This window comes from Oncorhynchus masou, unplaced genomic scaffold (assembly GCF_036934945.1).
Source record: "Oncorhynchus masou masou isolate Uvic2021 unplaced genomic scaffold, UVic_Omas_1.1 unplaced_scaffold_8085, whole genome shotgun sequence".
In the NCBI taxonomy this organism is placed as follows: Eukaryota; Metazoa; Chordata; class Actinopteri; order Salmoniformes; family Salmonidae; genus Oncorhynchus; species Oncorhynchus masou.
Genome location: NW_027014558.1, coordinates 577 through 13273, shown reverse-complemented (window position 1 = coordinate 13273; position 12697 = coordinate 577). Strand labels below are relative to the sequence as shown.

The following is a 12697-nucleotide window of genomic DNA, read 5'->3' as shown; positions in this document are numbered from 1 at the left end:
TAGGACAGACATGCTTCACCATCAGCTACAGTAGACTAGACACCTGTCTGAGACAGCAGGACAGACATGCTTCACCATCAGCTACAGTAGACTAGACACCTCTGTCTGAGACAGTAGGACAGACATGCTTCACCATCAGCTACAGTAGACTAGACACCTGTCTGAGACAGTAGGACAGACATGCTTCACCATCAGCTACAGTAGACTAGACACCTCTGTCTGAGACAGTAGGACAGACATGCTTCACCATCAGCTACAGTAGACTAGACACCTCTGTCTGAGACAGTAGGACAGACATGCTTCACCATCAGCTACAGTAGACTAGACACCTCTGTCTGAGACAGTAGGACAGACATGCTTCACCATCAGCTACAGTAGACTAGACACCTCTGTCTGAGACAGTAGGACAGACATGCTTCACCATCAGCTACAGTAGACTAGACACCTCTGTCTGAGACAGTAGGACAGACATGCTTCACCATCAGCTACAGTAGACTAGACACCTCGTCTGAGACAGTAGGACAGACATGCTTCACCATCAGCTACAGTAGACTAGACACCTGTCTGAGACAGTAGGACAGACATGCTTCACCATCAGCTACAGTAGACTAGACACCTCGTCTGAGACAGTAGGACAGACATGCTTCACCATCAGCTACAGTAGACTAGACACCTGTCTGAGACAGCAGGACAGACATGTTTCACCATCAGCTACAGTAGACTAGACACCTGTCTGAGACAGTAGGACAGACATGCTTCACCATCAGCTACAGTAGACTAGACACCCCTGTCTGAGACAGCAGGACAGACATGCTTCACCATCAGCTACAGTAGACTGTGACACCTCTGTCTGAGACAGTAGGACAGACATGCTTCACCATCAGCTACAGTAGACTAGACACTCTGTCTGAGACAGTAGGACAGACATGCTTCACCATCAGCTACAGTAGACTAGACACCCGTCTGAGACAGTAGGACAGACATGCTTCACCATCAGCTACAGTAGACTGCACCTCTGTCTGAGACAGCAGGACAGACATGCTTCACCATCAGCTACAGTAGACTAGACACCCAACTGAGACAGTAGGACAGACATGCTTCAGCATCAGCTACAGTAGACTAGGACACCTCTGTCTGAGACAGCAGGACAGACATGCTTCACCATCAGCTACAGTGACTAGACACCTCTGTCTGAGACAGTAGGACAGCTCATGCTTCACCATCAGCTACAGTAGACTAGACACCTCTGTCTGAGACAGTAGGACAGACATGCTTCACCATCAGCTACAGTAGACTAGACACCTGTCTGAGACAGTAGGAGACATCACCATCAACTTCTGACATGTCTCACCACCATCAGCCACAGTAGACTAGACACCTCTATCTGAGACAGTAGGACAGACATGCTTCACCATCAGCTACAGTAGACTAGACACCTCTGTCTGAGACAGTAGGACAGACATGCTTCAGCATCAGCTACAGTAGACTAGACACCTCTGTCTGAGACAGTAGGACAGACATGCTTCAGCATCAGCTACAGTAGACTAGACACCTGTCTGAGACAGTAGGACAGACAGACATGCTTCACCATCAGCTACAGTAGACTAGACACCTCTGTCTGAGACAGCAGGACAGACATGCTTCACCATCAGCTACAGTAGACTAGACACCTGTCTGAGACAGTAGGACAGACATGCTTCACCATCAGCTACAGTAGACTAGACACCTGTCTGAGACAGTAGGACAGACATGTTTCACCATCAACTACAGTAGACTAGACACCTCTGTCTGAGACAGCAGGACAGACATGCTTCAGCATCAGCTACAGTAGACTAGACACCTGTCTGAGACAGTAGGACAGACATGCTTCACCATCAGCTATAGTAGACTAGACACCTCTGTCTGAGACAGTAGGACAGACATGCTTCAGCATCAGCTACAGTAGACTAGACACCTGTCTGAGACAGTAGGACAGACATGCTTCACCATCAGCTACAGTAGACTAGACACCTCTGTCTGAGACAGTAGGACAGACATGCTTCACCATCAGCTACAGTAGACTAGACACCTGTCTGAGACAGTAGGACAGACATGCTTCACCATCAGCTACAGTAGACTAGACACCTCTGTCTGAGACAGTAGGACAGACATGCTTCACCATCAGCTACAGTAGACTAGACACCTCTATCTGAGACAGTAGGACAGACATGCTTCACCATCAGCTACAGTAGACTAGACACCTCTGTCTGAGACAGTAGGACAGACATGCTTCACCATCAGCTACAGTAGACTAGACACCTCTATCTGAGACAGTAGGACAGACATGCTTCACCATCAGCTACAGTAGACTAGACACCTCTGTCTGAGACAGTAGGACAGACATGCTTCAGCATTAGGCTGTCAGTCAACACAGACACACAGTCAGTCACACAAGATCCAGTCAGTCAGTCCCTCCAGATCCAGTCAGTCCCTCCAGATCCAGTCAGTCCCTCCAGATCCAGTCAGTCACACAAGATCCAGTCAGTCAGTCACACAAGATCCAGTCAGTCAGTCCCACCAGATCCAGTCAGTCACACAAGATCCAGTCAGTCACACAAGATCCAGTCAGTCAGTCACACAAGATCCAGTCAGTCCCACCAGATCCAGTCAGTCACACAAGATCCAGTCAGTCACACAAGATCCAGTCAGTCACACCAGATCCAGTCAGTCCCTCCAGATCCAGTCAGTCCCTCCAGATCCAGTCAGTCCCACCAGATCCAGTCAGTCCCACCAGATCCAGTCAGTCAAAACAGTCAGTCCCTACAGATCCAGTCAGATCCAGTCAGTCAAAACAGTCAGTCCCACCAGATCCAGTCAGTCAAAACAGTCAGTCCCTCCAGATCCAGTCAGTCAGACAACACACCTGTCTGATCTTCAACAGGAGAGACAACACACCTGTCTGATCTTCAACAGGAGAGACAACACACCTGTCTGATCTTCAACAGGAGAGACAACACACCTGTCTGATCTTCAACAGGAGAGACAACACACCTGTCTGATCTTCAACAGGAGAGACAACACACCTGTCTGATCTTCAACAGGAAAGACAACACACCTGTCTGATCTTCAACAGTCAGACAACACACCTGTCTGATCTTCAACAGGAGAGACAACACACCTGTCTGATCTTCAACAGGAGAGACAACACACCTGTCTGATCTTCAACAGGAAAGACAACACACCTGTCTGATCTTCAACAGGAAAGACAACACACCTGTCTGATCTTCAACAGGAGAGACAACACACCTGTCTGATCTTCAACAGGAAAGACAACACACCTGTCTGATCTTCAACAGTCAGACAACACACCTGTCTGATCTTCAACAGTCAGACAACACACCTGTCTGATCTTCAACAGGAGAGACAACACACCTGTCTGATCTTCAACAGGAGAGACAACACACCTGTCTGATCTTCAACAGGAAAGACAACACACCTGTCTGATCTTCAACAGTCAGACAACACACCTGTCTGATCTTCAACAGTCAGACAACACACCTGTCTGATCTTCAACAGGAGAGACAACACACCTGTCTGATCTTCAACAGGAAAGGGATTCCAAACGTCCCAAAGACCTCCTTGTGGAAATGTGCGACGGGAATCAACATCTCAGTGTCCTTATCCAGGTCTACCTGGTCCAGAGGAAGTTCCTAGAGAGAGAGACAGAGAGAGAGACAGAGAGAGAGAGACAGGTTAGGAGGAGAGAAAGAACATACCTCTATTCTGAAGGTGTAGAGAGAGAGGGGTTAGGAGGAGAGGTTAGGAGGAGAGGTTAGGAGGAGGGGTTAGGAGGGGGGTTAGGAGGAGGGGTTAGGAGGAGGGGTTAGGAGGAGAGGTTAGGAGGGGGGTTAGGGGGAGGGGTTAGGAGGAGGGGTTAGGAGGAGAGGACAAACATACCTCTATTCTGAAGGTGTAGAGAGAGAGGGGTTAGGAGGAGGGGTTAGGAGGAGAGGTTAGGAGGAGGGGTTAGGAGGGGGGTTAGGGGGAGGGGTTAGGGGGAGGGGTTAGGAGGAGGGGTTAGGAGGAGAGGTTAGGAGGAGAGGTTAGGAGGAGGGGTTAGGAGGAGGGGTTAGGAGGAGGGGTTAGGAGGAGAGGTTAGGAGGAGGGGTTAGGAGGAGGGGTTAGGAGGAGGGGTTAGGAGGAGGGGTTAGGAGGAGGGGTTAGGAGGAGGGGTTAGGAGGAGGGGTTAGGAGGAGAGGTTAGGAGGAGAGGTTAGGAGGAGGGGTTAGGAGGAGGGGTTAGGAGGAGAGGTTAGGAGGAGAGGAGGAACGTACCTCTATTCTGAAGGTGTAGAGAGAGGGGTTAGGAGGAGAGGTTAGGAGGAGAGGTTAGGAGGAGAGGACGAACATACCTCTATTCTGAAGGTACGGCTGGCGGCGGGAGATAAACATTCTAACAGCTCGTCCTCCTGGTGAACCCCGATGATCTTATAGCTTACTATCTCCAACAGTCTGGAGAGGGAGGTGAGAGGGAGGGGAGAGGGAGGAGTGAGGGGAGAGAGGGAGGAGTGAGGGGAGAGAGAGGGAGGAGTGAGGGGAGTGAGAGGGAGGAGTGAGGAGAGAGAGAGGGAGGAGTGAGGGGAGAGAGAGAGGGAGGAGAGGGGAGAGAGAGGGAGGAGTGAGGGGAGAGAGAGGGAGGAGTGAAGGGAGAGAGAGGGAGGAGTGAGGGGAGAGAGAGGGAGGAGTGAGGGGAGAGAGAGGGAAAGAGGGAAAGAGGGAGAGAAGTAGAGAGGGAGAGAAGGAGAGTGAGAGGTTAGAGGCAGGGTGGAGAAAAGTAGAGAACAGTCATGCCTAATAATACCATTGAAGAACCCCCAGGATGTAATACAGGCCTGACCACCAGAGGGCAGCACTGCGGTGACAGTCTCTCTGCTTACCGGAGCTTCTCTGAGCCTTTGTCTGAGAGCTCCACAGCTTTTTTACATTCCTCCAGCAGGTCCCTGACACAGCCGTGTTTATCTGGGTAGAGAGTGATCTCCTGGAGGGAGAGAGTTGGTTACGATCATTTATTCATCATCGGGGGGGCAAAAGGGTTAGAAAGCCTGAGTGAGATCACATTTTTTCCATACGAGGTGACAGTACAGAATGTTACTTTTTATTTGAGGGTATTTTCATACACATGTTTATTATTATTTATACATCTCGTTCCCCCCTTTTGAAGACGTCAGAAGTATTGAGTCAAAATTCACTTGGGTTTATTAAAAGAGTGAAAGGTTGTGTGTTTTGGTCCCATATTCCTAGCACGCAATGAATAGATCCAGCTTGTGACTCTACAAACTTCAGATACATTTGCAGCTTCTTTTGGTGTAACATTAAAAGATCAGGCCCCACCCCCCCCCATCCTAACCAATAACAGGGCAGGTATGATCAGGCCCCACCCCCCCCATCCTAACCAATAACAGGGCGGGTATGATCAGGCCCCACCCCCCCCCATCCTAACCAATAACAGGGCGGGTATGATCAGGCCCCACCCCCCATCCTAACCAATAACAGGGCGGGTATGATCAGCCCCCCATCCTAACCAATAACAGGGCGGTATGATCAGGCCCCGCCCCCATCATAACCAATAACAGGGCAGTATGATCATGCCCCGCCCCCCACCATAATCAATAATAGGGCGGTATGATCATGCCCCGCCTCCCACCATAACCAATAACAGGGCGGTATGATCAGGCCCCGCCCCACACTACTACCAATAACAGGGCGGTATGATCAGGCCCCGCCCCCACCATAACCAATAACAGGGCGGTATGATCAGGCCCCGCCCCCCACTATAACCAATAACAGGGCGGTATGATCAGGCCCCGCCCCCACTATAACCAATAACAGGGCGGTATGATCAGGCCCCGCCCCACTATAACCAATAACAGGGCGGTATGATCAGGCCCCGCCCCCCCACTATAACCAATAACAGGGCGGTATGTTCAGGCCCCGCCCCCCACTATAACCAATAACAGGGCGGTATGATCAGGCCCCGCCCCCCACTATAACCAATAACAGGGCGGTATGATCAGGCCCCGCCCCCACTATAACCAATAACAGGGCGCGGCCCCGCCCCCACTATAACCAATAACAGGCCCCCCCGCCCCACTATAACCAATAACAGGGCGGTATGATCAGGCCCCGCCCCCCACTATAACCAATAACAGGGCGGTATGATCAGGCCCCGCCCCCCACTATAACCAATAACAGGGCGGTATGATCAGGCCCCGCCCCCCACTATAACCAATAACAGGGCGGTATGATCAGGCCCCGCCCCCCACTATAACCAATAACAGGGCGGTATGATCAGGCCCCGCCGCCCACCATAACCAATAACAGGGCGGTATGATCAGGCCCCGCCCCCCACCATAACCAATAACAGGGCGGTATGATCAGGCCCCGCCCCCCACTATAACCAATAACAGGGCGGTATGATCAGGCCCCGCCCCCCAGTATAACCAATAACAGGGCGGTATGATCAGGCCCCGCCCCCCAGTATAACCAATAACAGGGCGGTATGATCAGGCCCCCCCACTATAACCAATAACAGGGCGGTATGATCAGGCCCCGCCCCCCAGTATAACCAATAACAGGGCGGTATGATCAGGCCCCCCCACTATAACCAATAACAGGGCGGTATGATCAGGCCCCCCACTATAACCAATAACAGGGCGGTATGATCAGGCCCCCCACTATAACCAATAACAGGGCGGTATGATCAGGCCCCCCCACTATAACCAATAACAGGGCGGTATGATCAGGCCCCCCCCACTATAACCAATAACAGGGCGGTATGATCAGGCCCCCCACTATAACCAATAACAGGGCGGTATGATCAGGCCCCCCCACTATAACCAATAACAGGGCGGTATGATCAGGCCCCGCCCCCCACTATAACCAATAACAGGGCGGTATGATCAGGCCCCCCCACTATAACCAATAACAGGGCGGTATGATCAGGCCCCGCCCCCCACCATAACCAATAACAGGGCGGTATGATCATTATTATTCAGGATGATCTGTAACCATGGCAGCATCCACATTCATGTCGATGTGTTTAGAAACATTCTATTCTTATTTACAATGAAACTGACTCCAATGACAAAACATTTACCATTCATTTCTATTGGGCACAAACATACCGCAAATTTATCCAACTCGTTGGTCGTCACAAGCTTGATGGATGTAGTCATTACATGCTAGGAATATGGGACCAAATACTAACCCTTTGACTATTTTAATACATGATACGAGATACATAAAGTGCTTTAATTTCTAAAACAGTAAAACAGATATGAAAATACCCTCAAATAAAAAAACATATGACACTCTATTCTGTCGCCCCAGGAAACATAAAATTCAAAAAGCTGGAGAATAAATGAAATGTTGTCTCTCTACTGTGTGTAATACAAATGTTGTCTCTCTACTGTGTGTAATACAAATGTTGTCTCTCTACTGTGTGTAATGTTGTCTCTCTACTGTGTGTAATGTTGTCTCTCTACTGTGTGTAATGTTGTCTCTCTACTGTGTGTAATGTTGTCTCTCTACTGTGTGTAATACAAATGTTGTCTCTCTACTGTGTGTAATACAAATGTTGTCTCTCTACTGTGTGTAATACAAATGTTGTCCTCTACTGTGTGTAATGTTGTTTCTCTACTGTGTGTAATGTTGTCTCTCTACTGTGTGTAATGTTGTCTCTCTACTGTGTGTAATGTTGTCTCTCTACTGTGTGTAATGTTGTCTCTCTACTGTGTGTAATGTTGTCTCTACTGTGTGTAATCTAAATGTCTCTCTACTGTGTGTAATCTAAATGCCGTCTCTCTACTGTGTGTAATCTAAATGTTGTCTCTACTGTGTGTAATCTAAATGCCGTCCCTCTACTGTGTGTAATCTAAATGTCGTCTCTAGTGTGTGTAATCTAAATGTCGTCTCTACTGTGTGTAATCTAAATGTCGTCTCTAGTGTGTGTAATCTAAATGTCGTCTCTACTGTGTGTAATCTAAATGTCGTCTCTACTGTGTGTAATCTAAATGTCGTCCCTCTACTGTGTGTAATCTAAATGTCGTCCCTCTACTGTGTGTAATCTAAATGTCGTCCTCTACTGTGTGTAATCTAAATGTCGTCCCTCTACTGTGTGTAATCTAAATGTCGTCCCTCTACTGTGTGTAATCTAAATGTCGTCCCTCTACTGTGTGTAATCTAAATGTCGTCCCTCTACTGTGTGTAATCTAAATGTCGTCCCTCTACTGTGTGTAATCTAAATGTCGTCTCTACTGTGTGTAATCTAAAAGTCGTCTCTACTGTGTGTAATCTAAATGTCGTCTCTAGTGTGTGTAATCTAAATGTCGTCTCTACTGTGTGTAATCTAAATGTCGTCCCTCTACTGTGTGTAATCTAAATGTCGTCCCTCTACTGTGTGTAATCTAAATGTCGTCTCTACTTTGTGTAATCTAAATGTCGTCTCTCTGTGTGTGTAATCTAAATGTCATCTCTCTACTGTGTGTGTAATCTAAATGTCGTCCCTCTACTGTGTGTAATCTAAATGTCGTCTTTACTGTGTGTAATCTAAATGTTGTCTCTACTGTGTGTAATCTAAATGTTGTCTCTACTGTGTGTAATCTAAACGTCGTCCCTCTACTGTGTATAATCTAAACGTCGTCTGTGTGTAATATTGTCTCTTTACTGTGTGTAATCTAAATGTCATCTCTCTACTGTGTGTAATCTAAATGTCGTCCCTCTACTGTGTGTAATCTAAATGTCGTCTCTACTGTGTGTAACCTAAACGTCGTCCTCTACTGTGTGTAACCTAAACGTCGTCCCTCTACTGTGTGTAATCTAAACGTTGTCTCTACTGTGTGTAATCTAAACAGGGAGGGGTGTGATGTTACCTCTTCTCTGTACTGGCTGTTGAGCCATATGGACTTAAAGCTCCTCCTGTTCTCAAAGTCTGTGATCTTCATCTTCAACTGAGAGGAGACAACGTTAACGGTCAGTACACACACACACACCCACGCACAGGTACACCCCCACACCCACAGGTACACCCCCACCCCCACAGGTACACCCCCACAGGTACACCCCCACCCCCACAGGTACACCCCCACAGGTACACCCCCACACCCACAGGTACACCCCCACCCCCACAGGTACACACACAATGTCAACCGTTGTCCTATCATGATTATGTACCCAGAAAACATTGTAATATACGACGCCATCACCCCTATCGGACAAACACATTATAAACATGTTTTAATATAGTAAAATAAGAAGCTGCTCTGCTGTGTACCCGAGAGACACCGTTCTTCACCGGGACGCGCCAGTCAAGTTCAAATAGACTCAGCCACCCGCTGTCATGTCCCCGTCAATGATGACTGTCAATCATATCTCTCACACACACACACACACACACACACTACCTGTTGGTAGTAGAGTTTCTTGGTTGACGTGGTTTGAAGAACTGCAGCAAATCTCGGAGGGTTCCTTCATAGTTGTGTCTGAGAGGATTCCCAGGTCCGTCTCTGTACCTGCCCAGAGAGAGGAGAGGAGAGGGGGAGGAAAGAGGAGGAGGAGGAGAGAAGGAGGAGAGACATAGGGAAGGGGAGGAGAGAGAGGGAAGGAGGAGAGAGGGGGGGGAGTAGGATGAGAGAGAGAGAGAGAGAGAGAGAGAGGAAGGAGGAGGAGAGAGGGAGGGAAGGAGGACCGAGAGTTAGGGAAGGAGGGAGAGGGAGGGAAGGAGGACGAGAGAGAGAGGAAGGAGGAGAAGAGAGGGAAGGAGGGCGAGAGAGAGAAGGAGGAGAAGAGAGAGAGAGGGGGGAGGAAGAGAGGGAAGGAGGAGGAGCGAGAGAGGGAGTAGGGAGGCGAGAGAGAGAGAGAGGGGAGGAAGAGAGAGGGAAGGAGGAGGAGCGAGAGAGGGAAGGAGGAGAGAGAGAGAGGGGGAGGAAGAGAGGGAAGGAGGAGGAGAGAGAGAGGGGGGAGTAGGAGCGAGAGAGAGAGGGACAGGTTACTCAACAAGTCAACTTGGGGGCTTCAAACTTTTCATACTGTACTGCACGCGTAAAAGCGGAGTGTGTGTCCGTGTGCGTGACGGCAGTCCTACCCTGGGACTTGAAGAACTGGAGCAGCATGATCTGTGTTCAACCTCTGAGCCACCGTCTTCACCTGACAAGACAGGTTAAAGAGACTCTCCAGTACTTTTGTAGGGTGCGGCACAGCTTCAAGAAAACAGTTGCTTTCAAACTACGGATTTCATGGCAAATTGAGGTAAGACAGTAATTCCGCTCATAGATTAATACATGAGTATGAACAACAAACACCTTGACACATTCAGCCCAAAGCAGAGGGTTCAAAAATACATTTAGTGGCCAAAGTACCAGAGCATGTCTTTTAAACACACTAGCTTTATGGAACAATACCCAAAGTACCAGAGCATGTCTTTAAACACACTAGCTTTATGGAACAAAACCCAAAGTACCAGAGCATGTCTAACAAAACACACTAGCTTTATGGAACAATACGCAAAGTACCAGAGCATATCTTTAAACACACTAGCTTTATGGAACAAACCCAAAGTACCAGAGCATGTCTAACAAAAACACACTAGCTTTATGGAACAATACGCAGTACCAGAGCATATCTTTAAACACACTAGCTTTATGGAACAATACCCAAAGTACCAGAGCATGTCTTTAAACACACTAGCTTTATGGAACAAAACCCAGCAAGTACCAGGAGCATGTTTTAAGAAACACACTAGCTTTATGGAACAATACCCAAAGTACCAGAGCATGTCTAACAAAACACACTAGCTTTATGGAACAATACCCAAAGTACCAGAGCATGTCTTTAACAAAACACACTAGCTTTATGGAACAAAACCCAAAGTACCAGAGCATGTCTAACAAAACACACTAGCTTTATGGAACAATACCCAAAGTACCAGAGCATGTCTAACAAAACACACTAGCTTTATGGAACAATACCCAAAGTACCAGAGCATGTCTAACAAAACACACTAGCTTTATGGAACAATACCCAAAGTACCAGAGCATGTCTAACAAAACACACTAGCTTTATGGAACAAAACCCAAAGTACCAGAGCATGTCTAACAAAACACACTAGCTTTATGGAACAATACCCAAAGTACCAGAGCATGTCTAACAAAACACACTAGCTTTATGGAACAAAAACCCAAAGTACCAGAGCATGTCTTTAACAAAACACACTAGCTTTATGGAACAATACCCAAAGTACCAGAGCATGTCTTAACAAAAACACACTAGCTTTATGGAACAATACCCAAAGTACCAGAGCATGTCTTTAACAAAACACACTAGCTTTATGGAACAATACCCAAAATGTTGAAGGAACGTCCACAATGCAAGACGGTGTGACCTCTTGCTGACCTGGTAGTTCATCCTGTTGGTAGTGTGTGTTACCTGGAAGTAGTTCATCCTGTTGGAGAGTGTGACGACAAAGCCGGGGTCGCTAGGATGGTCTTGTCACAGAAGATAACGTCCACTCGGTGGTAGAGGTCCCGGAAGTAGTCCTTGGCTGTGGGCAGCTCACTGCTGTCGTTCTCTGGGTCGTCTCTGAGGAGAGGAGAGGAGAAGAGAGGAGAAGAGAGGAGAAGAGAAGAGAAGAGAAGAGAGGAGAAGAGAGGAGAAGAGAGGAGAAGAGAGGAGAAGAGAGGAGAAGAGAGGAGAAGAGAGGAGAAGAGAGAGAGGAGAAGAGAGGAGAAGAGAGGAGAAGAGAGGAGAAGAGAGGAGAAGAGAGGAGAAGAGAGGAGAAGAGAGGAGAAGAGAAGAGAGGAGAAGAGAGGAGAGGAGAGGAGAGGAGAAGAGAGGAGAAGAGAGGAGAAGAGAGGAGAAGAGAGGAGAAGAGAGGAGAAGAGAGGAAACAGAGACATTAGCTGGGAGAGGCTAGTCAATGTGTTACTGAATTCTCCAAACACGATGTGTTGAGATGACCAGAACATTCTCTACGACAGGGCTCTCCATCTCTCGGTTCCCTCCTGTAGGTTGTTGTTAGATTCCCATGTTGGAATGACTTACTTCTGGAAGACGATGATGTCTCCGTCCATGAGCTCATCCAGGGCCTTGTCCAATGACACGTCGTAGTCCTGTATCCGCTCTGTTAAATTAGGCTTCACTTCCTGGAACACAGACAGATGGGAGATGGAGGCTGTTTGTGTAGATGTGATAGACCTGGAGTTGGGTGGGTGTGTGTGTGTGTGTGTGTGTGTGTGTGTGTGTGTGTGTGTGTGTGTGTGTGTGTGTGTGTGTGTGTGTGGTAGGGGTTGCGGTTCACCAAGCCCGTTTACCAAACTCACGGTTCGGTTCATATTGCGGTTTAGGGGTTCGGTTCGTATTGCGGTTTAGGGGTTCGGTTCGTATTGCGGTTTAGGGGTTCGGTTCGTATTGCGGTTTAGGGGTTCGGTTCGTATTGCGGTTTAGGGGTTCGGTTCGTATTGCGGTTTAGGGGTTCGGTTCGTATTGCGGTTTAGGGGTTCGGTTCGTATTGCGGTTTAGGGGTTCGGTTCGTATTGCGGTTTAGGGGTTCGGTTCGTATTGCGGTTTAGGGGTTTGGTTCAATCCAGCAGGAAAATTAAATAGCAACAGTTACTGCAGTAAATGTTTGTTTTGTCAAAAGACGTAAAAACCCAGGAAGAGACAAT

The 12697-nt window shown here is 48.2% G+C and overlaps 1 protein-coding gene across 1 annotated transcript; it reads right to left on the bottom strand.

Annotated features, from left to right (window-relative positions):
- Positions 1 to 3533: 3533 nt before the first annotated feature.
- Positions 3534 to 9456, bottom strand: LOC135537537 (ubiquitin carboxyl-terminal hydrolase 7-like). Its single transcript, XM_064963672.1, has 5 exons — positions 9440 to 9456; positions 8909 to 8986; positions 4916 to 5016; positions 4391 to 4490; positions 3534 to 3689 (listed from the first exon to the last, which is right to left on the bottom strand). The coding sequence occupies exons 2-5, from the start codon at positions 8978 to 8980 to the stop codon at positions 3549 to 3551; spliced, it is 414 nt and encodes a 137-aa protein (XP_064819744.1). The 5' UTR covers positions 8981 to 8986; positions 9440 to 9456; the 3' UTR covers positions 3534 to 3548.
- Positions 9457 to 12697: the final 3241 nt, after the last annotated feature.

Excerpts from the sequence above, each read along its gene's own strand:
- LOC135537537 (XM_064963672.1), bottom strand. The coding sequence starts at position 8,980 with ATGAAGATCACAGACTTTGAGAACAGGAGGAGCTTTAAGTCCATATGG. Across the intron at positions 5,017-8,908 it reads ACAGCCAGTACAGAGAAGAG|GAGATCACTCTCTACCCAGA; the intron begins GTAACATCACAC and ends CTCTCCCTCCAG. Across the intron at positions 3,690-4,390 it reads GCCGTACCTTCAGAATAGAG|GAACTTCCTCTGGACCAGGT; the intron begins GTATGTTCGTCC and ends CTCTCTCTCTAG.